Here is a 26,530-nt window from a genome sequence, read left to right as displayed (position 1 = left end):
TCATCCAGATCCTTTTGACTGTTATTAAAAACTACTTCCCGAGATTTCTTTTCAGTTTACATGTTGTAGGACAAATTATTTCCTGCAACCACTTTCAAACATTTCCTAGGATGGTTCAGAGATGTGCCTGACTCATTGATTGGGTCATCAAGGTGTTGATGGCTTAGCTTTTATTTCGCTCTTCCTTTGCTGATAGGGGGATGCTGGGAAAACTATTAAATCATATCACTTTATTTAAGATTAAAGTCTGTTTCAAGGCTGTATTTCTGACATGAAGTTCACTGTGGGGAAAAGAGTCTGCAGGTTGCCTACCAAAGAAGTAATTTAGCAACCTGCAGAGAACTGAATAAACCCATCTGAAAGAGTAACAATGTTTAACTAAGTCCTGATGTGCAGCTCAGATGCCCGCAGCACAGCAGGCTTGAAATGTAACCGTGAATCTTGATAATAAGCTGGTCCCATATCTGCTAATTATGCATGATGTGCAACAGCAGTCTTGCTGTGAATAGGCTAATGCTTTTGTTAACTACCCTCAATTCAATCTTTGGCTCCATGAGCACTGATGAAATGTGGGACCCATGCTGGAAGTTGGTTATTTAATGAAGCAATATATTTTCCATTGAATATGTATTTTAGGGTAAATGACAAACAGTGTGATTATATAAACTAACACTTAAACCATACGGTGATAGAGCACATTTTTGTAAACTAAATAAAACTGTTTCAGCTTTGAGTTATTTGTAAGTTAGAACTAAATCAGCATTATAGTTTTTCCTCCTCTCATTTCAAGTAATGTTTACACATTATTTATGTAATATTTAAAAAATATACTGGAACTGCCACCCAGACTTGCACACTGTCACTACATGGCATTTTGTTTGTTTTTTGGCTCTTTTGGCTGTTTATTTATAGTTGATTACAGTATGAACTGAAATATATTGGTGATTCATAAAACGAAGTCAATTGCAATACAACATAATTGAACTTAGTGACCAAATTACTTTTTTCAATTATGTTAAACAGTTGATAGTCATCTGGTGTGTGTGTGTGTGTGTGTGTGTGTGTGTGTGCGTGCGTGCGTGCGTGCGTGCGTGCGTGCGTGCGTGCGTGCGTGCGTGCGTGCGTGCGTGCGTGCGTGCGTGCGTGCGTGTGTGTGTTGAGCTGTGATATACCTATGTTGTTGCCAGTTGCAAGGTTTTGATCAAAAGGGAAAAAAATCATACTATGAATACAACTTCAGTGACTTCAGTAATTTCAACCTGGATCAAATATTCACACGTTTTTGTGAGTAATGGGGAGAACAGTTGGTTCAATATTGAGCGAGGCCACTGAAGCCACCACCAGCGAAACAGGCTGCAATGTACCCATTTGGGCCTTCTGTGCATTGCCACTTTATGTCCATTAAGATAACAGGCTCATATTTTTTTTCTAAGTGTCAATCAACATTACGGAAATGAACCCCACAGAGATGAAAAGGCACTGAAATAGCTATGGCCAAACCCACCAAACTCCATTTAAATAAACAATGTTTCTTTTATCATAAAACACTAAATTCAAAGTAGGCCGAAAATAAAACTGAATGGTTTGTTTGAAATAAACTCTTAATTCACCCAATTAGATGTAAAACTTTGCTGACTCTATTCATTGCCAAAAATACTTTATTTAATGGAGTCTGGTGGGTTTGGCGATGGTGATTAAGGGGCTGTTTAATCTTAATGTTAAACAAAAAAAATCAGTCTCTGTAGGGATCTTTTCCATGATGTTGTCAGACTCTTAAAATGATAACCTGACCCTGTCAGTTGCAAAAACAAGCACTTTCAGTGGATTTAATTTGACAATGTGCATGTGTCCTGAGTGGTTACATTGCAGCCTGTTTGCTGCTGCTGGCTGCTGGCCTCTTGAGGGGGGAAAATTACCCTTTAAACACTAATAAAAATGCTTGGGTAGATTGTTTTGTTCGTCTTTCCATGATGTTCTTTGGTGCTCAAGTACAGACTACTAACAAGTTATATACCCTGACAAAGCCAGTTTCCAGGGTCTTCACACTTGATTTGAGCTTTCTGGATAGATTGGGTTTATTTTCTAATCACCTCGGTGGCAGCACTGCAGGAGAACAGCAGTGAATTGGAAAACACTGACACTAAGAATGAAGCACTGTCAGTTTCCACACAAGCTGCCACAGTGATGAATTTAAAATGTATTTTTCAGTTGAATGACTGTTTATCTTCTTGGTTTGATTGTCAAACAGGCACTACATGAGGCTCCAAGAGACATCTCAGTTGATCAGAAGCAAAAATATTTTTTACTCAATATAGTTTCTTGCATCTCAGTATGTGGGTTTGCAATGTCCAGGAGCTAACAAGCATTTTTGTGTCACTCCCAAAGTAAATTATAGATTGAAAAAGGCGCATTCAGTTGAGCCATGGTAGTAAACAATCAACGGCAACATTGTAAACCTGGAGCCTGGAGTCTGTGCTTAGGCCTGTCACGATAACAATGTTACACTTGTGGTATGACATATGGACATGACCTCAATCATGTTGCTGACCTGAATGTTGCACTTTGTGTTTTCATATGTATTTGTTATTATAAGAATGGCACCGTGATTTTAGCCAACCTGATGACAAAATAAACAGCAAGGTATTCCTGAAATCGAAAGACAAGGACACAGTGACTCACCCTTTTTCCCTCCTCCAACCCCCACCTGCTTGCTTAAGTTTAAAGAAAATAAACTGGTGTTGCTTAGCCTGCAGCTGCACTTTCGGAGTTGAGGACGCACAGTCCTGATAGTCATTAGCTTGCCAACCCATGAGTCAAAGAATAATAATTATAATGATAGATAGATAGATAGATAGATAGATAGATAGATAGATAGAACATATCGAGCGCTTTTCTAGGTACTCACAGACGCAACTAGCAACCACTTGCCTATTTTATCAGTTGGTGGTTGGTGCTAATTTCCAGCATCGATCGTAATTATTTCTTGAATAATATATTGGCCAACAAAAGTAGTTATGTTAGGCTTTTTTGTTTTTTAATCTTAAACTGCTACCAGTTGCACATCCTTTAGGTCCAATCTTAGATTGAACTTAGTTGTTCCGTTGATAACTCTCATCTCCCAACACAAACTTGTCCTCGTAGTGCTGACATTCCCATTTGATGCCTACCACACTCTGTCTCAATTTTTCCATCTTTTTCTCACCGTCTCAATCCATTTTGCTGACATTCATTCACCTTTAACTCCATCCTTGTGTATTCTTCCAGAGCACAGCCATAAGCATCACTTCTCTTCCCATTTAGTTGCCAAACTGTTTTCATCATGATTTATGTAGCCGAAAACTTTTTTCCCCCTTTGCATTAGCCGTTTCTAATTTCTCGCATGTTGTATTTAATTTTCTCCTCCCTTTTGTCTGAATCCCACCATTACCTTAACAAATGCCTACTGTATATGATGTTCTTCATCAACTCCCGCATGCTCCTCTTGTGACCCCCTCTTTCCTCATTAAACTCTGTTAGGAGCTCTACTTGCAGGCTGGGTTGTGCTGGCTGATGTGTGATTAATAACACCGCTGTTGACCTCATGGCTGAACATTAACACAGAGCTAAACCGATTGCATCTCCATCTATCATCCCAATTTCCCATGCTTAGCTGCACCGCGCTACAGAAAATTGATTCTCTTTCATACAGTGTAGCTGGCACTTTTATTTATACTCCCGAGTGTGCCCATGCACACGTACACACATACTAAAGTTACTGCCTTGTTAATATATCTGCTTCGGAGTAATACTGATGAAGAAATCAATAGTGATTCAACTGCAAAAATGTCAGAGATTAAACTTTATCTTACCCTCTCTTCATCTCTTCCTTTTCAGGGTTTCCTGAATGCAGTGTTTGAGAGGCTAAAACAGTTCTTGGAGTGCTGTGAGTACTTGTCTCTTTGTCTGTCCTGATTCTCTGATCTGAGACTTCCCCCTTCAGTAAACAATCTCTGTCACCTGTGCTTTAATGCATACTGCATACACCTATTTAAACATCTAGTTCTCATGACAGCATAACATACTGTAGGAGTCAAATTAAAAGTTCATGCCGTGTCATCTTAAGGGGCTTAGTTTTTAATCAAGAGTTTCTCTTCTAAACCATTAGGAGAGAAAAGATCTCTTAAGTACAACTTATACCCACTGTACTATTATTTAAGAGTGAGCCTGACTCGAGGAATGAGAAGTTTTGCGAGATCGCTAGAGAGCAGGTTGAAGACACCATGAAATGTGTCTTCCTGGAAAGTCTTTGATGGTGACCTCATTCTGCACTAGTAGATGTAACCATAAAATCTAAGTAATAAAACTGTCCAAAATTGATTTAATAATCTTACCCTTCTGTCCCTCCTAGCAAATCAAACATGTCTTTCTCTTACACGAATACTCCATTAGTCAACGTGTAAAAATAATTGCTTACTGTGTTATATAGTGCAACATTGTGCTTTACCAGGGATTACCCCACATTAAAGTGCACTTTAGATGTTTATGTGTTATTTTTTGTAATGTTTTGTCAGTTTAAACTCTGGCTCTGAAGAAATGATATTGAGAAAAGATATTAACTATTATAAAGATGGATAACTATAATAAAGTTATTAACCTTTTATTTTACAGCTACTTCTGTTTTAGTGTGTAACGTTAATTATCATATCAAGTTTTCTTCTGTCTTTTTTCTCTGAATTCTCTCATCAACATGCCCTTTTTTTCATTCACTTGCTAGCTCCCTTGACTCCTCTCTTTTGCTCCTGCTCTCATGAGCTCATATATGCATATGCTGTCTCTCTCTTTTTCTCACTCTTTCTTTAAATTAGTCTGGAAGTTATCAACATATCTTTGTATGTAATGCTAATAAACATCACATTAGGTGCCCTCCACACGACCTACTATAAAGTCACCTGGTGTTCTCCTTAGAGTATAAATGAAGCTTTAAAAAGGTTGGAGCTGTCGTCATGTAAGTATTTGAACACTGCAAAGTTTGGCCCTGTAAACTCTTAGTTCCCCCTCAAGGCCTTTATACACTAGGGGTATGATTAACAAATGGCAAGAAATTTTGCAAAACACTTGCCTGTGAATATTTACAAGGTGCTGCAATACAGAAACAATAAACAGGTCCGCCTCTGTCATAATGTTGTTATCTAAAGGCTGTCCCGAACAATGTGATTGGGTAATGCCATTATTTGCATTGCAAAATTGACCACATTCCAAAGAAGTCAGTAAATGAACAAATAAAATTACTTTCCTTTTTCGCAGCATCATTCGAGGTGAAAGTACTCATTATGAAAAACAACAGTTAAAAAAAGAATGTATTGATAAGCAAACTAAATGGACAAATATAATGCCCCCTTGGTGTGAGGCCTTTAGTTTCTGAACCATTGGATAGTACAATCGACAACGCAGGGACCTTTTTTGGCACCTGGAACTTTGTTGCTGCAAGAAAATGTGTTCCCTAGGTCCTCTGTTGAATAGCATGTAAACTTGAGTTCTTATAAAAGCTCCTCCTTCCTTTGGAAAGTTCATGTGGTGGGAAAACGCAATGACTGACACCCTTTGAGTGGTAGCTACCCAGTTCAGTGGCAACTAAGATAGCTGACTTTCATTGCCTAATTTGACTATCAACAGTCCTTTCCTCTTTTCCACAAAAGTTTTTCATGACAACACCCAGTGAGGGAGAGATAAATCTCAGACACAACTCAACGAGCTACCATAGCAGCAGATGTTAGCAAAAATATCATTTGAGATATCAGCCACAGCTATCACTTCCAATATTTACTCTGCTGATGGTAGTGGAGACAGGGTCAGGATCCTGTTGGTATTTGGGCCTGGCAGATAGGAGAGACGGCAAGGCAGCTCACAGCCGGGCCAGGGAGAAATATCAGCTCTGCACAGACTGATAAGGTCAGCTATATAAACCGGTGTTTTTGGGGCAGTCTTTGTGGTCCATTCAGATGTCTGGCTCTACCTGTTAGATGTTTGTCCTCTGCATGAGGTCACCTTTCCATTTCTGTCAGTCACTGCACTGTTGAAAGCTTTTTTTTCAAGGTTACGTATCTAGCAGATAGAGCAAAAGAAAGTAAAGAAAGAAAGCTGAAACTAAATCATTATCTCTGTCTCTGTCAGTGGATTTTATTAGCAGGTTTTGCTGGTTCAGATGTATGACCTCAGGGACTTTGATGACTTTACACAACATCTGCTTACATTACCAGCTGTCGTACACCTGCAACAAGGAAACAATGACACAGACAGAAAGTCAGTAAAATGCAATGTTGTTTTGATCTAAATAGTCCTGATCTTAAATCCAAAAGAAGCAAGACAAACAAATCTTGGAGTCATTTACCCTTTTTAATCAATCTAGTGTCACTTTGAATTACGAGTTGCTGATAGAAATTAATGTGAGTGTTGGGGGAGAGGAAACTATGACCCTGGTTGTTGCATAAATGATTGGAGGAATGCCAGAGTCCGTTATGGTCTGTGCAGATTTCATCAATGAGGTTGACAAGGAAGTAAACTACATGAGACATCTTTATTGGCTCTAGCATCATGAGTAGTTTTATAGAGCCAGAATTTACATCAGAGGGTCTGAGTCATTCATGGTCATCTTTGAATTCTTTTATTACTGTACTTTATTATATTCACCAACGTAATGGGCCCATGGGACTTTCACAAGGCGGGAAGGTGAAGTGGGCATTTGACCTTAGAGTGAGGAAAAGTTTCTTGTATTAAATCAGGGTACATCAATCTCAGCACGTTTCTCAAGCAACCTTTTCTTTCTCTGGCTGTCTGGCTCTTACTCTTGCGTCTTCTAATCTTCCTCCTACGTATTCATTCATTTTTGTCTACCATGTCACATAAGGTTCATCATGACTGTAAGATCGGACACTAGTTAGGATAATTTCTCATTTAATGTGCCACATCATTCTGAAAAGAATTCCTCTGAATTGACCGTGACTCATAAAAAAAATAAAATCTCATAATCAACAATTGGCAGTCGTTCCCTATGTGGGCTTTATGCGGTGTGTGCATTTCTATGGAGGTGCAGGCTAAATACTTAAGTAGAGAAAAAGTTCAGAATTTCAACACATCATGCTGCTGCTCTATCAGTGCATCGACATTTAAAACACTGTTAACGCGTGAATTCTCAAATATTTCACAATCAGCCCTGATTTTTATTACTTTGACAGAAAAAATGACTAAGCATAGTTCCCAAAGTGTCAAACTATTTCTTAAATTAAAATCCATTGGATCCAAAAGCTTAAATATAAAAATTGCTCACTCTTTTTTTTATGGTCAGAGAAAGCATGTTCTAGTCAGGACACACTTTGAGGTTCAAGAGATTCTTCTGATTATTTTCACTGACTTTATGGATATTGCTACGGACTAGTCAGTATTAAGGTTAAGTGCTTATTATCTGACACTAGTCCTTACCTGGATTTTGTACTAAAAGATGAGACGACTGATGGACTGATTTCCATGACCAAAGAAAATAGCCAGGAGGTGAGTTAGCTTACTGCTTTAGCACGCTTGTGGGCAGGCTAAAAGTTCACGAAGTTCATGAAGATGTATTATTGACTAATTAAATTAGTGGAATTTAGTTTAAAATAACTGTGGGTGATCTTTATATTGCCAAATTATGTTAATTAGCTGTAGATGCTGTATGCTAAGTATACTACTGTTAAGTAACAATGTTGTGGGGTCGTTTTGTATTTCAGGTCGGCAGGTTGGTCCAGACAGCGTATGCAGAGAAAAGCTGGAGAAGATGATCATACTCTACACTAAAGTTGTAAGTTGACTTGTTTATAAATATATAATAAGAAATACCAATTCCTGTTTCAGCTTTAATTAATAGTTTGTATATTCGTATCAAGGATTTTGCAGACCAGTTATAGTCTAACTGTCTTTTTTTAAAATCTCTCTCTATTCCTCTTTCCTTCTGTTTGTCCACTTCTGTTCATTTCTTTCCTTGCATCCATGTAGTTGTTAGATTTTCTGGAGTACCATCCATGTGCATTCATACCTCTAATCCAGCGTTCCCTGGAATTTGCCGTCAGCTACCTGTTCACACCTGCAGGGGAGGGAGTGACCTTTGAGCGATTCATCGTTCAGTGCATGAACCTTATCAAGATGATTGTAAAGAACGATGCCTACAAACCTTCCAAGAACATTGATGGTAGGATATGAGAGCTTTGGGAAAGAGCAGCAAGAAGGGTGGAGAATAAACAATGAATGAATTGATGACATGGGAGAATGAAATGACATGATAGACCAGTGATAAGAATTGCAGACATGGATAAGAAAAAAGAAGAAATGAAAGCCAGACAAATCTAAATTTTATGTTTGTGATTCAGAGGCCAACATAAAAGGACACGAGCTCTTCAAAGCTGATCACTGACAGTTTTTTGAAAAGCACAGCGCTGTAATACCATCTGCGTCACCGTACCTCACCATGGCTCATGTTTATTTCAAACTGACAGAGGCCTCCAGTGCTTCATTAGCAGTGGAGCACAGCGCTATGTCTTTCTTCTGCCAGCTAGTACGGTCTTTGCTGTGCCTTGTTTAAGATCTTCCTCCTAAGCAATCGCTAACAGAGTCAAGGATTTAGTGGTTTTTGTGTTAATGCTTTGGTTTCACTGGAATGTTTGAGTGTGTTGTGGCGGCAGAGTTAAGTTTGACTTCAGATTTGCTCTCCATTTACAATTTCCAAACAAGAAAAACAAAGTATTTTGAGTAGCACGGTAACATAGCAAAAGGGAAAGTTGAGCCTTGACTGACCCATTAAAAGCCAGGAGCTTCCATCTGACTCATTCATTAGGCCCATGCTGTCAGTCAGATCGACAGACAGGAAGACCCATGTGTGTCTGAGAGTATTAGAACATGGTCTTAAGTACTGTTTGAGAGTAGTGACACAGAGGTCAGGGTTAGAGTGGAGGTTTAAAAGTTTAAATGACAAGCAATCTGTAAAATCTGTAAAGTCTTCCCGCTTGCTTTATATCAGAGCGTTTGCATGCGAGTTGCATGCGACAAATTTATCATAACACATGCTGAGTAATCGATCTACTAATTGCATTTTGGTTGTTAGAATAAATATTCTTAAATCATAAACATTTTCAATAAAAATCAAGATGCAGAGCAGAGGTTTCTTTTTCCCCACTACAAACTATCATAAAAATATATAATTTCAAAGTTGGTATGCAGACTACAGTAGATGACTCACCAAAGACAACTTAAATTGTTCCTTTCTAACAAAAGCCTTTGCCTGAAATTAAGTCATTTGAGTATGCAGCCTACTTTTATATTTCAAAGTCGCATATACTAAATGTACTTTGTACAGATCATTTTGATATCGCTATGAATTCCACCATAAATTGGATTTAAACCTCTGAAGTGCAGAGAAGTACAAACAGGAGATAGTAGTGCTAATAGGACTGTGGACTCTTTGACAGATTAATCGGTAATAAAATATTCTTATTTTCTTAATTCTTTCTTTTTTTTTATCTCCTTTACACTCCCTCCTCTCCATACCTCTTCCCCTCCTCAGACAGTAAACCAGAGAGTCTGGAGGCTCACAAGATCAAGACAGCATTCTTCACACACCCCACACTGACAGAGATTGGACGACGGCTCGTCTCACACTACTTCCTTCTCACAGAGGAAGAGCTGGCAATGTGGGAAGAGGACCCTGAGAGCTTTGGTAATAGCACATCCTCAGATACACATGCTGAATCCAAATGCATAGACTTATCTGGACCTGCAGACTGGCAGAGTTAACAGGCATGTTCAGTTCAGAATAGTGAGGGTTAACTACTTCTACTTTTCATGAATTCTGCAATGTCGCATTGCAAACAAGCTTCGCCAGAACCTATTGTGTAGTTGTGATGCAGTATTTATGTGTTAAGGTTAGGTGCTGAACACATCAGTGATAGCCTTAATAGGAATTTCCTCAAATGTGATTCGTCTATGATAATCTGCACGACAGCTTCCATACAACTTTAATGCAACCTCTACCACTCATAGTGTTAACCCTTAGAAACCCAGCATTGACCCATTTTGGCCTTCTTCTGGAGTGACAAGGGAAATAGCAGGTCAACAGTATATTTCCTGTGTAGAACGAATTTACATTATCTGAAAGCTGGGAAACTGAAGATTGATTTAAGATTAATCCCAGCTCTTTGTGTCAAGTTTTTCTAGTCATAATAAGCTCTGTTTTATTTAGGTGCCAAATCAAACATTAAAAATTTTGAGTCTTTCAGGGCTAACAACTCCATGATGGTGCGATGGCTGTTCCCATTCTCACGTGTCTCATACGTTGTTGCAGCAACGTTTGGTGTAAAATTTAACCATTTTTGACCACTCAAATGTTGATTAAAAACAGCCTCAAACCCTTCATAATACCACATTAAGACACTAAGAGCTTGAGGAACACCATAGCAAGATCCATGGTGTGAATTGGTATCAAAAACATTTGACATTTAGAGATCTCTTCAAGAATGTAACTTTTCTGTGATCTGTTGACAAGCACTTCTATTCTCGAAATTGCTCAGAAATTCCCTAAAATGAGCGTGTCACAACCTTTTAAAGACAGTAATGACGGTGGAGGTTGCCTGTGGGTCTGTTTGGATGTGCTGTTTAAAACAGCAATACTCCACACAACTACCTGTTTTATAAAAGGCTCATGTGAAACAACATGTTTTAAAAATTGCTGAGCTTTGTGAGAGATTGAGATATTTGTAACAGAGTTTGTTTCACTTGCAGACTTGATGTAATAAAACTGACCTCTCAGGAACAGCACTTTATGATGCTGAGACCATAAGAGCCTAACGCTGTAGCTCAATTTGGTGACATTTGGATTCAGTTCTACAATCAGACATACACGAGTGTGTAAAACTACATTTGCACTTTTGCCCTGACAAGATGTTCAGTGTTTCTGTTGGCAGCCTTAGCTATAATCCTCAGAGCAGCATTTCCTAATAGATAAACATTTGCCATCTCAGAATAGAGTTCGGGCCTGTAGCAGTATTAGCTTGACAGACCTCCAAAGACACCCACTCAACATCTCTTCTCTTCTCTTCTCTTCTCTTCTCTTCTCTTCTCTTCTCTTCTCTTCTCTTCTCTTCTCTTCTCTTCTCTTCTCTTCTCTTCTCTTCTCTTCTCTTCTCTTCTCTTCTCTTCTCTTCTCTTCTCTTCTCTTCTCTTCTCTTCTCTTCTAGCTGTTGAAGAAACGGGTGGTGACTCTTGGAAATACAGTCTACGAGTAAGTAAAGACACACACTAAGAAATGATATTGATTACCTTAGAAGGGGGGTGCAGAAACACAGACAGGGTGGTCCTCTGTGATTTCAAGTACTTTGGAGTCTGTAATTGCTCGATGATGACGGTTGTATGGGCAGTCTTTAACCATTGCCACATAAAAAAAAAACATGCACCATCTCCTCTCTGGTACCCTAAGCTTGACAGCATCTCCGAATAATGACAAGAAGAAAGCTGTTAAAAATGAAATTTAATCTGTCCCATGTTTCACCGAAATGTCTAGTTTGCCAAGATTATAGTCTAAATTTTACAAGACAAAAAACAGAACTGAACATAAAACCATAAAAAGTTGACTAAACGAACCATACCAGCAAAAGATTTCAATTTAATGGGCCTGTGATGTTAAATTTTCACAAATATCTTTTTATGTGTGCTATATTTAAAAAAAAACTTCAAAGTATTTTATGTGTTGCTATCAGAAGGTTGTATTCAATGCAGCATCATAAAACAGTTATTGGTCCCCAAGGTGTTAGATCCTGCCTCTGTGACTGTGGCTCGTCTTCAGCTGTTCCTGTGTCATGAAATAATATCTTATTCAGTGTCTTGTTTCGTTGTATATAGCCCTCATATATCTTCCATTCCCTCTCTATGTTGAGACCCATCTATTTACTTCCATCACGTCAGATGTCAACCTACTGTTTGGCTGTTTTTTGAAGTAGAGTGGAGCATTTATTCATTGAACCTCAAGGCCTTGCTGTAAAAGTTCTTTACTCTTATAAAACGCGCTGCAGTAGTGAGCTAATTACTTAACACTTCATAATTTTCGGCTAACAGTTGTTTTGTTTTTTTCTTTTCAAGTTTTTATCCTTTTTTATTGCAACAATGCTCCATTTTGTTAGGTCAGTCTTATGATGTTTTTAAGAAATATTTAAATCCTTTTTAATAGGGCAGCAGGTGTTAATAGAATTCAAAATGTTAAGCGGTTTTTAACTAGGAATTGCAGAGAGGTCCAGCAGTTTTACAGTGTTCCCTGTTGGTTGACTGCTGTGGCCTGGTGGACAGGCTGGCCAGTATCACATACTGCCAAACCAAATCCAGCTTTCAAATTTATCACTTTAAAGTTTCTTCAAATATTAAACAGTTCCAAGAATTACTTTTAGTTACTTTTTAAAATTAACATTATTTTCACATTATATTAGAACCACCACATAGCACATTTTTTTTAAAGATGTCGTTATTTCCGTCTTCCAAAATAGTGGTGGAAAAACACCAGGATCAAATTGCAGGTATGTGAGGGCAAAACACCATCACTGACCTGTTTTAAGGTCCGGTGTATGATTTAGGTTGATATATTGACAGAAATGGGATATAATATTCATAACTCTGTTTTTATTGATGTTTTTTTGTGATATAATTTCTTTGATAGCATATAAAAAATAGCATTCACTAAAAATGATATAGATAATATCTGAATATGCAAAAATGCAAAATCCTGAAAGACATATGAGTCTCTCTGAATTTTGATTATGACAATTAAATAAAGGAAACTTTAACCAAATGTTTCTCAGAACAGACAAACCAAACACTGGCTCTAGATGGGGCCATTTGCAATTTCAGTGTTTTTGCATCAGCCACAGTAATTCTCCTTCATGCTTAGCACAGGGATGAAATTTCAGTTGGGTGCAGCCTCACCGGTAGATGCCACCAAAATCTACACACTAGACGAAATCTCTCACCGAACACCTCTGGTGTAGCTCGGCTAAAGGACAAAAAAACCAAACACATCAGCACGTTGGCGTGTCCTTCACTACCGGTAGCCTACCATCAACATTATCTTGACGTCACCTCTTCTACTGACTATAGCAGTTTAGATAAAAGACACTGAACTGAGCGTCTGTTATTACACACATGTGAACTAAACAGAGACACTTGTCCCGTTTGTTAATTCATGACAATATGCCACTGCAGTTAATAGCGCACTGCGGCAGAATTATAGAGGGAAACACTGTAATGGTTATATGGCGATTTTTTGGCATTTATAAGAAAGATTATTGTAGCCTGGCTGAGGTTCCTGTTGGCCTGTCGGCCGGCCAAGCCTGTACAATGTTAGTGGAAGCACTGAAGTACTTTGTTTTAGTTGATGTTAATTTCTCACATACTTTAAAAAAAACGGGTTTGCGATACGAATCAGTGGATTGTAATGAAAAATGATCACTGTCCCTAAAACTGGAAGTTTTCACAGATCCACATCAATCCCTCTGCAAATCTTTGCAAAGAAGGGTAACTTTATAGGTTCAAGAGGCTTATTTTAGTTTGTAATTTGTCCTTACATAGCAACTGAATACACACACATTTCTTTCTGTGTATTAGTTGCTCTTGATACAGGAACTTGTGACTTTTCTGCACAGTGTACATCCTCCTTTGACCTTCGTATTAGCACATGGTCGTGCTCAGGATGGCTCATTGATCAAATGTCACTATCCATCTGTTCCTCCCATGGTTGCCAATACTAATAGCTGATTATATAAGTGACCCTCCTCCATCAATATTACACCTGTCTATATTTTCCCAACAGAACAAGGGTTTGTGTTTGTCTTAATGCCATGACACTGGATCTGCTTTTTAAAAGTGTCACCTGACCGATTGCCACCATGGTTCAAAGGTTATAGCATTACACTGCATTCCGTGAGAAATCCCAGGATGTATTCATGATTTGAAATTTCTTTCAACTTTATTTATTTAATATAATTTTTTTTTCTTGTGACATCTAAAACCAATAATCAACAGAAGGTGGGTGGACAGCTATTTTTCCAACACACACAAACACACAAATCCCCTGACAATTTCACATTGACTTTGTATTGAACCAGGCACAATGCATTGTTTATGTGTTTGTGCACAAGCCTCTTTGTTTAAAATCTTTTTGTGTATAGAGAGAGGGTATGCACTGACATCACTTGCCCAACTCAACCAAAGCAGGCTGCTGAGAATAGGGAGAGAAAAACAAAATGAGTGAATATGATGACTTCATACAGTGCACCATCTATTCTGCCAGTTGAATGTCTTCCTTTTTGTCCCCTCTTCTCTTTTCCTCTATACAGCCTTGCACAGAAGTATTGTTCCTGGATATCTTCCACAACTACAACCAGACTCTGATACCAGTGCTGCTGGATATGGTACAGAATCTCCAGGGTCAGTTAAATGTCAATTCAAATATTATTATATGCCAAAAGCAAAGTCTGCTCTCTTTTCAGCAAACCTTTTAACATCCTCTCAATGCAAGGAAAACGTGTACTCATTACCAGTTTATCAGGTACTCCTACCTAAAACTATTTCTCTTTAATACAGCTCTACATTAATCTTACCTTCATAAAGTTGTTAAAGCTGTTTAGATTGTGTGGTCCTTTTGTAAGCTGTTTTTGGTGCTTTTGGAGTTTAGTGTGTTATAGTGTTCTTTGTAATATTTGTCCACACCAATGTTATTGTATAGGTCCCACTTTTTCAACAAATTAACAAGAATGTTATCTTAAATGCCGGGAGTATAGAGTTTAAAGGCACATATTGGCAGAAATTAAATATAATATTCCACTTCTGCTTTACCTCCGGGGCCATAGGGGCAGCCATGACTCAGAAGGTAGAGCAGGCTGGCCTTATCTGAGGGTTGGCAGTTCAATGCCCAGCTCCTCCAATCAGCATGTTGAATTATCCTTTCGTAAGGTACTGAACCCCAAATTATCCCTGATGGCGGTGCCATTTACGTTAGGGAGATGTTGATCACAACTCTTCACTGCATGTTTTGCACATGCTCTTCCACTGTCAGGGAGGGAGAGGCAGAAACTGCCAACCAAGTCCCCTTACAGCCCCTCTTGCTCTTTGTCTCGTTTCCCTGCCCTCTCTCGCCTGCGGTCTCTCTCTCTCTCCACCAGGTTCTCTACATGTTTCATTGCTTTCCCTCTCTCTCTCCATCCTCTTTCTCTCCCTTTCCCTCTTGATTTAGTCCATTAAAACTCCTGCCAGAGTGCAGTTGAAGCATAAGACAGTTCACATCAGTTTCATGAAAAAATAAGTAAATAAACCATAATTTGGCGAGTACCCGACCCAATTCAAACCCGAGGCAATAGTGAGAAAACCGGCAGGGCTGGACCGGACCCAATCGGGTTTGGGTAGAAAATCAAAGCTCTACCTCATTTCAATTTTCTTATTTTGGATACTATTTAAATTGGGTAAAATCTTATTTCAGCATAGAGCTACACGAAGCACATTGATGCATTTATTCTTTCTCCACCCCCTTTTTGTCTCTCACACACACAATGACAACAGACCGGTTTGCATCTGTCATTAATTCTAACCTATGTAAGACGAAACTGGTTTCAGCCCTATGGAAACCATACTTATGCTTGTTCCAGGAAATGTGACATCTACAGTTGCTAGGAAAATAGCAATATGGGGTCCTGAATTTGATGAATTTACTGTTTACCAGACCACACACCTGGTATATATTTAGGTCAACATTGTGTGAACATTTTGGCCTTCTGGTAGTCAGCAATGTAAAGACTGACCCTGTTTAGTTAATTTATGTGAAGTTAATTTCCAAAGTTAATCTACCTCAGTGTTCTTACAGTTGACTTAAAAAAAACAGAGAAAATGTTCCCAGTTGTCCCCTTTTTTGTCTTTGTGTTGGAAAGATGCTTTAAAGAGAAAATTGCCCTGCACTGCACGTACAGTGTGCCTCAGTTTCCCTGTAACACAAACTGGGCCTCAGATGTCAGACCCTATTTCCCATCATAAAATGTAGCATTGTCTCAGTCTAAGTGATACATATTTCATATATCAGCAAGCAGCAAAGTGTGTAGTTTTGCCCATGTTGCTTTTAGCATTCACAGTATGTGTAACATGCAATCTATAGGCCTGACAGCTTTAAGTTCTCCAGGGACAACCGCCACCATTACAACCACTCACAGCTCCTCAGTCATACACACACGCACACACACATACATGCGCGCGCACTCAAACCACACAGCCACTAGTCCCCTGGTGGTCCTGGCGTGTAGTTCTTGTTCTTTTGCTGAATTAGTGGTGCCATTGCTCAAACAGCCGGATTAGAGAAGGGTCTGCTTCTGGCCTGTCTCCCAAGCTGCTTTCATCTTTAAGTGACAGAGTGGAAATGGTTTCTGCTGAAGCAAGGAAGACCCCAGATTGTTGTAATTCTGTGGTTGAAGAGAGGCAGCTATTGATTTCGAGAACTGAGTACACAACAAGAACTAATAGAGGGAGAGAAAAGACAAGTTAAATGATTGATACAAGAGTGATATAGTGGAGTAAAGGCCTCTTCAGTTTGCAACTGTGTCACGATGTGGGCACTTGGTCCAATAAATCATAGATCATCTGTTATTAAATAAAAATGACTGACTGTATGACCAATAAAGTATGTGTCTGTCTTTTCAGGCCCAACCAATGTGGAAGACTCTGTGCAGCTGCTAATGAAGGATGCAGGTGAGTCTTGCTGGTTCAATAACTGTTATCATCCCTTATGCAAGGTGTATTAAATGAGCTATTTGGAAGAGGAAGAGTCACTAAAATAGAGTTGCTCAAATTACTATTTTATCTGCAACACGACATATAAAGGCTGTGAAATTTGTTTATTAGAATTGTTCAACCACAATCCGAAACAATGAAAACAGATGGAGAGGGTAAAGCAGGTTAAATAGAAATTTGAATAAATAGAGCTACAGGATGCATAACAATCATTTTAAGCTAAGATACGAAGTCTGAATAACCACATTAAAAGGATAATTGTACCCATATATCCTTTTTTTGGTTGCTTTTAAATAATGTAATCCATTCTTGTTATACTGCTTTCTCTTGTGTCCATGACCATCTTGTTCCCCCCTTCTTTTTCTTCCTTTCTTTTTCCCTCTCTCTACCTCCTTTTAGTATTTATCGCTCTATGGCAGGTCAGGGCTGCCTCTCTGGTGGTTTTATGGCATACACAACTAAATCACAGACAGTTGGGATTGCCTGCTATTAGAGCCTCTGTTAAAGCTGGGTGCCCACAGAGATCTCAGCAGTCTGCTGACAGTGTTGATAAAACAGTAGACATCACTGGATGATGAAGCTGTGCTGTGGCAGCAGCAGTGACATGTAATTGTGGCTGTGAGAGCAAGGCTCGTTGAAGAGCCCACGCTTAATAACAGAAGGTGTGATCTGAAATTAGTCAATAATTATAATGGTGCTAATATCATTATAGACTGAAGCCCTATTCGCTAGGGACTAGTTATTACCTGGGGACATCTTGTAATTTGCAGTAATTGCGGAGCTCGCCTGTGATCTTAATCCTGTGCGATTCTACCATGTCTGTTATTTTCCCCAGGTGAAAATTACACAGGAAATTACCTACCATGTTTTGCCTAACACAGAGGTCATGTAATAGTTTTAGTTCTGTGCTAATTGGCATCTCTGTGATCTGGGGTCATGATTTTTATTTATTTAGTTTTTGCAAGGTTTTTTTGTTTTCTCTTCACCTTTTTCTGTCTCTGTCCTGGTCAGGAATTATAGAGGCTGTGTTGGCATTATGAATAAAGATTTTGACAGCATTTTGGGTGCTAGGGGCTCATCTCACTACGCAGCATGCAGAATATTTCCTAGAATCATTTGTAAAAAGAGCGAGCTGAAATTCATCAGAAGAGGAAAAGATGATGCGATGCAGAACCAGTTCTGTATAAAGAAAATATGTAGATGGAGAGAGTTATGTAGAGCGGTTTAAATGACTGTGTTTTGATGATAGGGGTAATTTCTAAATCACATGAGGTCCTATGGTAATACTGGTCCTGTGGGAATAGAGCTTAAGACCTTAATTACACTGTTGTAAAAAGCCCCCCAACCCAACATATAACTGAGCGTAGGATTGTACAAGAAATAGGAGGCACTCAAGAGGCTAATTATTTAAAAAGCTTTTAATATCTCATGGATATGTATAGTTATAGTAGCTGTTTAAAACATGTCTTTGTGTTTCAGCAAAGTGCTAAATAGTCGCCTTTGGGCTGCTTTTTATACATTTTGGTAAGTAGTCACATTAGCAACAGGGACTAGTAAATAGTTTAAATAGATTACTGCTGACAGATGAAATCATATGAGGGATAATGCTGAGCAGAGGAAACCACACATCAAAAATGATACGTCAGGGCAAAACAACAAAAAACACATACAAGAATTATGCATAACATCTTAAAATCTCTTAACATTAAAGTTTCAAATGCACCCAGAAAAAATTGTCCCTTGATGTTTTTCAAAGGGCCCAGATGCCTAAAAAACAACAGAGTGAAGTGCTTTAAAGACATTTTTCATATGTAATAGATAGTGCTGCATAACAGCCACATTCAAATCATGATAACCTGCGCAGACTCTTTTTTTTAAATTACTGACAAATTCTGCTAACTTGCATTCAACTAATTATGAACCACCCTCGTAGCAGTGCTTTTAATTTTTGTGATGCAGACATCCATGAGGTGTTAACATATTTTTGTAGGCCTTGTATCAGCCCTGCATTTTTCATTTTAATGCTGCACTCGCAGCAGGGCTTACTTCTTCTTTCTGAAACTTTGTACATAAGAACTAAGTAAATATATTTCAATGTGCTATAAGGCCTCTGAGAGGCCCTTTTGGACCACTAAAAACACAGCTAAAACTGTATGAACGTCTCATTTTGGGGTGCCAGAATAATATAGCAGGGCTGTAGATGAGAAAATGACTATATTTTACCTTCAAGGCAAGCCAAATGATATCAGTAACAACAAACACAGGACCCTCTATACAACACAAATATGACATAATCAAAGCACTAATGAAGAATTAAGAAGAGTGGTGACTTACACAATACGGAGCTTTTAGCTACCTTTTCACTACAGTCTGTTTTTGAAAAAAAAAGGGAAATAAAGGAAAACTGCTGGTGTTTCTCTTCCTGAGAGTTTTATTCACCTATAAATAGTAGCCCCTCAAAGCTTTGGTTTTGTTCTAAGGACCTCGGTCAATGCGTCAGCACCTGTGAACTATCCATCTTTTCAGCCTGTCCTTCCATCCATCCATCTTTTTGGCACGATAAACAAGAGAAAATATGTCTGAAAGGTGTTAAGTCGCTCCATACGTTTTTGGATCTTTCTGCTGAGAGATACCTACAGTGTTTTATGTTTTTCTCCTGCTTTGGCTTCTCTTACTCTCTGAATAAGTAACGTCATTTTTTATTTATATGGCCCAGTCACAAATCCCAAATTTGTCTCCGGGGGTTTTCCAATCTGTACAGCATAAGACACCTTCTGTCTTTTATGAGACTCGATTTTGGATAATGAAAACCTCCAGCCAAAAATTTAAACATAGAAGAAACCTCAGGAAATGTACCAAATGAAATCTCCTCTGAATCTCCTGGAGGACGAACATCCAGATCCAACATGTGGAATGAGGCGCCGACAGTAAGGAGAGAGACAGAGAAGTCCCAGAACAACCGATGGTCCATCAACACAGAGACGCTTCAGTTTAAAGAGAGAGAGAGGGGCAGGCACAGCAGTGCTTGTAGGACACAAACAACTGAGAGTTATTGAGAAGCAGTGGCTCAAAGTTAAATCATTCTTGTCGGCAGAACTACTAGGCATAAAATTATACATTGAGACTCACCCGCCAACCAGATAATGAAAGAATAAACAACTAATTGAAAGTTAAAGTGAAAGATGGGTTTGGAGTTTGGATTTAAAAGTCTCAACAAAAACAGACTGTCTAGTGTCCATATGGAGATTATTCCAGAGAAAGGGAGCATGATAGAAAGAGTCTCTTTGGCCTGCAGGAGCAGGAGTACAGGAGCAGCCTAATGTTTAAGGAGATCATAGAGGTAGGAAGGGACATGCTCATTTACAATTTTGTAAGCCATTAGAGGACCACAATAAGGTCCTCAGGATCAGTCACTAATAAAAAAAGGCCTGTTTTTAGCAATGTCATGCAGGTGAAAGATACACACACCATCACACACACACTTGCATAGAGATACTGTTGATCCCAAACTACTCTTTTCCAGTGTCAGGCTTGCATAATACCAGAGAATTAAAGTAATGTTAAATCTTCTTTTTTTCTTCATTAATTTCCCATCTCTTTATTCTTTCTGCCATCTCAGAAATCATTACCATTAAAGATAAAATATAAATAGTAACAATAAGCATCTCTTTCACTTCTGTTCCTTTATCTCTCTATGTTATATCGTTCTCATTCTGTCATCTTTTTTCTAATCTAATCTTTTATTTTTTCCCGTAACTTTTCACTAGTATTACACAGTACAGTACAGTAACACACTGGCACGCACAGATACCAACGAAGCAAGCCATTGATGTTCAAAGAAGGAGCTAACTTTATTGATTCACACATTATAAACCGTAACACAATGCATGCATGCATACATGTGTGCCCATAGTAGCATAAGTAAAGGAACATTGGGTGGTTGAACTATAAATATGTAGTCCCAGTGTAATAGGGGCTTACAAGGTTTCTGGAGTCGGCTGCAGAGCTGACATGATTAGACTTCAGCTAAAGGTTTACCCTTATTTCAAGTGAGACACTTGATTGACACCTCAGCTCCTTCTTTGTACGCTTAAGCTCATATAAGTCCTTACACTATAACTGTCATTTTAACACCTTTCATGGCTTAGACAATTTTTTGCCCCCTTTATCCATTTCCTATTATTGCCACTCTTGGTACTATTTCATCTGCTTTTTCATACAAAGTTAAGCCTGCTGTTGTTCAGCTATACATGAAGCAATTTGGTCCAACTTCCAGCTATTCAAGGAATGCAATGCAGTGTTTAGCTCTTGGCTGTCCATCCAGCATTGCAGCTCAGCATCAGCTTTTCAGCAGCCAACAATCCCACAGGATTTTTTTCCCCAGAAATTGCAATTTGCACAGGACATAAAACTATCAAATTCTAAACTTTGAAATAAAACATGACAAAAGATGTATTGTGTAATTGAAAATGTTAGACCCTCAAACAAAATGTCCTCTAGGGACAAATTGCAGTACTTTTGTTTTAGAAGTTGCCAAGGACATCAATAACTCAAGTCGCAGTGTTCTGCAGCTTATTTTATGACCATAAGACATCCGTTTTATTTGAATGGACCTATTGTACGTCTTTTTTAATTTCTCTCATAACTTAGACTGCTCATATCCCTTTTGTTTACAGCCCTTTTCTTAGTGCTACTGTGACTAAATGAACCATTTACTGACAGTTATTGTGGTTGTTTTGTCTACAGTATACAATGCAGTGGGACTGGCAGCTTATGAACTGTTTGACAATGTGGACTTTGACCAGTGGTTCAAGAATCAGCTTCTTGGAGAGCTGCAAGTCAGCCATCACAGGTATGGTGTTCGATTTACCTCAGCATCTCTTACTTCAATTTCTTTTGTCTTGATAAAACTGCTTCACATTACTGTGATGAAGTACACAAAAATATAGAATCATAAAACATTTACTACTCAAGAAAAAATACCACCTCGATGTGGGTAGTATAGCACAAACACCTCATGCAGACAAGTTTCTGAAGCTTTTTAATGCTAAGTTTTTGTAAAGACTGTCACAGAGGAATTGGACTGCATCAGATTGCTTGCATAACGACTCACAGTATTTGTACCGAAAAGTATAAGTGTGAACAATACAGAACATCAAATCAGCCACGGCCTCAAAAATAACCACTGAGTTGAGTCATCTTCTGTCTGACAGAATCTTAACAAAAATGGAATGTGTCCCCTAAGGAAGTTTTGTATTGCAGGGTTATGGATTGAGCTGCATCGTGCTGTACAGATGTTTGGGAGTTTTCTTATGCTTCTTTGCGTGCGGTTTAATTTTTAAATACATCACTGTTACGAGGGTGATGACACATTTTGCCTCACTAATGTTATATAGACTTGAAGCTAAAAATGAAATATGAGGCAGCCAGGCAGTAAATGGCTGTTTGCTTTACTGCCCGTGAGCTCACTTTCAGGCATTATTTGTTTTTGAAAGGGATGTTAAGAATGTATTGCATCAGTGTAACTGATTTTGGACCCTCCAAAGGGAGGTTTTTCAGACGCACACGCTAAACTGTCATGAGAAATCAACTGCAAGACGGCTGCACAAGCAACAAAAGAAATCACAAATTTATTTTCTTTTTATTCTTAAATTATGATAACTATCTTAGTTTAATATATATTTTTTTAATAACAAGCATAGTAAAACAAAAATCACAAGTCATGTGCTGATGTCTTGATAGCTAATTAGATAGCTAGCTGATGTCACTATGTTATTGCTAAATTGTACATGGCAGTCCCACGCTTTCACAAATAAATTTAACTTCAGCAGTGAAGTTGCTGCACTTGTTACCGCTCCTCTAATATAAAAGGAAACCGGCAGGATAGGAGCACTGGTTGTTAACAGTATCCTACAGAGTACTGCTATGTTCTTTATTTAATAACAAGTTTTGTCAATTGATAGCCTGAAAACTTGAGTTGTTAATGAATCACTAGCATCCAGGCTTCTCTGTTGTCATCAGATAAATGGCAAACGTCATTGTGATGAAACCATTATTGTCATAGTTATGTCTGTTTACGAAAACGCCATGAGCGACTTCTGATGAGGTATCGGGGTCCTGAAGGGTTGTCCCACTTCATAGCTGATGATTGCAAACACTTTTTCTTGTAAGCCTGTTCTGGGGGGCTAAATTGCACTTCAAAGGGGTAAACATAAAAAAAAAAAGGGATCGGGCTGCTTGTATTTGCACGATCATCAACAAGCAGCAGTCAAATGTGTCACTGCATCATCAGCATCACAGGATAATTAAAGTAGAAAAACAGTAACTCTGCTTTCACCTTTAAGGTTTTTAAAGAGAGTCAGATGCAGTAACAATAAAAAACAGTGAGCTGATAGATGACTGCATTTAAAAAGTGATGGGAAAGATGGAGAGTGGCCAGAGGCGAAGTGGTGACAGCCACATGAAGAACAAAGAAGTGCCCTGCTCTCACAGACCCCAAGACAATCAAAGCAAAAAGCCCGCAGCACTCAAAAGGTCGGCCACTTGGGTTGGTGCTGACGTCATAGTGCGAGTGTGCTGATGTCACTGCAGCTCTGCTGCTCCCACACAAAGCAGGTGCGAATACGCCCTCCACTTTGTACCCTAGGTTCTTATTGCTTTGGTCTTTTTAAGTTTAATTCGCCTCCATACTCCCATTCTTCTGTTGATATTTAAAGTTTTACTTTATTTTAAAACACACAGCTCACTGAGACACAGTGGCCAGGGTGTGTCAGGCCTTAATCAATCATATGAGGGGCGCAACAATGCAACATCCTGAGAAATGAAACCAAAATGAGTGAACATCACACGGATGTAACCAAATGCCTTCACTGCAGTCTTATCTGATTTGTGTGCACTCACACACACTTTCACAAACACATGTGTACATTTATTAATGCTGCTCCCCCAATAACAAATGTAAAGAAGAGAGAATCCAACTAATGGAAATGAAAACTGGCAAGTGCAAAAGCTGAATAACATTAGGAACCCATTAAACAACCCATTGGCTCAGGCTCCTCTTTTCCCACAATTTATCTTCCGCTTCAGTGGCTCAAAGTTGGCAAAGTGATAAGTGCCACAGCTTTTATGCCTATGCTTTTATGTCATAATGTTTTCAGGTTGTTCATTCTGTCCCAAATCCTCTTGAACATGATATCTCAAAAATAAGGGAATTTCGTCAAATTTGGCATGAACGTCCACTTGAACTCAAAGATGTTTTATTAGATTTTGGTGGTCAAAGGTCACTGTGACCTTGCATTTGTCTCATCCTTGTGAACACAGTATCTCAAGAAAACTTTGGGGGTTTTTCTTCATATTTGGCACAATTGTCCACTCGAACTGATTGGAATTTGGTGGTCAGGGTCAAGGTCAGTGTGATTGCATGCAACGTGTTTTTAGCCATAACTAATCATGACAGTATTACACATACATTTCTAATAGGATATTATAATTATGAAGTCATTGCCATTTTATATTTTAAAGGTGAGAGGTGAACTTAACTGTGACATCATAATGTTTGCAAAAACACTTGGCATAACTCAGCATCATAACTCAGGAACAGAAGGGGAGACATTTGGTCAGACATGGAATTGGTGACAGGGGCAAGATGTGTCTGAAGCATCCATGTTTTTCAGACATGGGTGTAAACTGTAAGTGCAACTTGACCGGTTCGCAGGTCCATACAAACATGAGGCTGTAATTCAAGAGACATGATGTCTTCCCAATACAGAGTAAACCTTTAAAGTGATCAAGAATAAAAGTGCTGTGTTGATTGCAATTAAAGGTTGTTACCCAATGCAGTCGTTGGGCTCTAGGAATAATGGATATAAGCATGTGGCTTAACACTTGATAGATATTTGCAGGATAAATTCATCGTTTGTTTTAGCCTCCTCAGTGAAATTCCTTGAAAGATTACTCCATCCTTATCCCGTCCTTGTCCTTTAACTGCCAAATAATGTCTTTAAAACAACAGAAAGGTCGGTGGATGATAACCTATTGCTTTTTGCTAAGAGGATTGTTTTTAACTCATAAAGCCATGGTTAGATATATAAATGACAGTAGATAAACTTTTCAACTCCCATCGATTTCTCTGTTCTGGGCTGCTGAATCAGGCTGTGTTTCTGTCAGACCTGAGACATTCCCGCAGTCCCTTGAAGAGGCTTCTGCAATAAGAATGTAGATTTAGCATGGATATTATTCAGTATTATTGATGATATCCTTCACTGAGGAGAGTCTTCACCAGTCACAGGCTTGTGTTTGTTTTTACGTTATAATTTTAGAGCATCAAATGAAAACCCTGTAACTAAAGCATTTTTTTCTGTAGACAAAGTAGCTGTTTGCAGAGAGCTAAAAAGAATAAAAAAGCAAGGATTTTTCCCCAGATTACAATATTTTATGAAAGAAATAAACTGTTAGTAATAATGGTAATAATCATAATCATAATGATAATTATAATAATATGAAAACAAATAGTGATCTGTTTTGCTGAGACAGTGTTTTGACTGGGTGGCTCTTCAGTACAATCCATTTAATACCTCAGTCATAGGGAGACATGCTATCACAATAAAGGTTTGTATTGGTTTTCAGTTAAAAGTTAGTATACACAATATAGTGCAAATGAACACTCAGACAGTCAGTGAGGCAGAGAGGTGAGATGGAGAGGTGGATGTGTAGCGAGAACATGCAACAGTAACATTACTCAAATAGAATTGTATAGAAAGTTAATGAGAATCTGTAATATACCCCCAATACTGAGAATATACTTTTCTCTAAATTGTGACCATGTTTTCTAAAGTATTGCTAGTCCCGTAGTGTTGGCATTTCAAATCTGATGCCTGCAGCGTGCCATAGGGACATCAATTGACGTGCGTCAAGTGATGCACGTCAATTATTGCTCACAGTGCCTTTGCTGCTTAACTATGCAGCCTGTGACATCCTGTCACAATTCAATATTTTACTCTCAACCTCCAGTGGAGTGCATTAGTCACAAAAATGTACTTCCTCAGACATTTGACAAAGAAAACTCCCTGCTGGTCAAATAAGGGAAACCATCACATAGAGAATCCATACATACTCGCTCGATCAGTGTCCGGCAAGGCGACACAATTATAGAAAGAAGAACATGCAAGAGAGAATCATTAGGGCTTTTAGTGTTACTGTTATAGATCTTAGCACAACTCATGTCACTATATGAAATACATTTAAAAACAGCCATATTTTCACTTATTTTTTTCATATTCTACAGTTATTTTTTTATTTTTATTGATGTTATGTCTTTACATTTGAGCACTGTTTGTTGTTATACACCAAATCACCAAGCCATATTCCCTGTATGTGCACTGCAAAGCTACTTGGCAATGAACTTTTTTGGATTATGATTCTGGTAAAATGCACCATCACCAGTGAGTGAGCCCATAAGTTGTTCCACTCAAATACCCCACATGTGTATTTAATCTGGAAACACTTTTTTAAATTTTTAAGCAGCATCTTTTTCAGCACTCCATAAGCTGCAATCCGTACGCTTTGAAATTATATGCATGCACAGCAAAATTATGTGATATGCTGAGGAACTAAACTGCACATTATGTGTTGGGTATATTCACCCAGCAACCAGAAAGTTCCAAATCCCTGTTCCATGCTATGGGGGCTCATGATTGAAAGAGTTGTCACACTTTGTGGTAGT

General features: G+C 38.5%; 1 protein-coding gene across 1 annotated transcript in view; it reads left to right on the top strand.

Moving 5' to 3' along the window:
* Positions 1-26,530, top strand: part of ipo11 (importin 11) — a 152,850-nt gene that overhangs the window by 29,320 nt on the left and 97,000 nt on the right. Inside the window, exons 8-15 of the mRNA XM_042488560.2 lie at positions 3,874-3,922; positions 7,740-7,810; positions 8,005-8,197; positions 9,566-9,718; positions 11,235-11,278; positions 14,376-14,466; positions 16,720-16,767; positions 21,556-21,661. Of these exons, the coding sequence (XP_042344494.1) occupies positions 3,874-3,922; positions 7,740-7,810; positions 8,005-8,197; positions 9,566-9,718; positions 11,235-11,278; positions 14,376-14,466; positions 16,720-16,767; positions 21,556-21,661 (755 nt within the window). The remainder of the gene's footprint in view (positions 1-3,873; positions 3,923-7,739; positions 7,811-8,004; positions 8,198-9,565; positions 9,719-11,234; positions 11,279-14,375; positions 14,467-16,719; positions 16,768-21,555; positions 21,662-26,530) is intronic.

This window comes from Plectropomus leopardus, chromosome 4 (assembly GCF_026936395.1).
Source record: "Plectropomus leopardus strain MGB_pleo_1.0 chromosome 4, ASM2693639v1, whole genome shotgun sequence".
Lineage (NCBI taxonomy): Eukaryota > Metazoa > Chordata > Actinopteri > Perciformes > Serranidae > Plectropomus > Plectropomus leopardus.
This window is presented reverse-complemented; position numbering and strand designations above follow the sequence as displayed.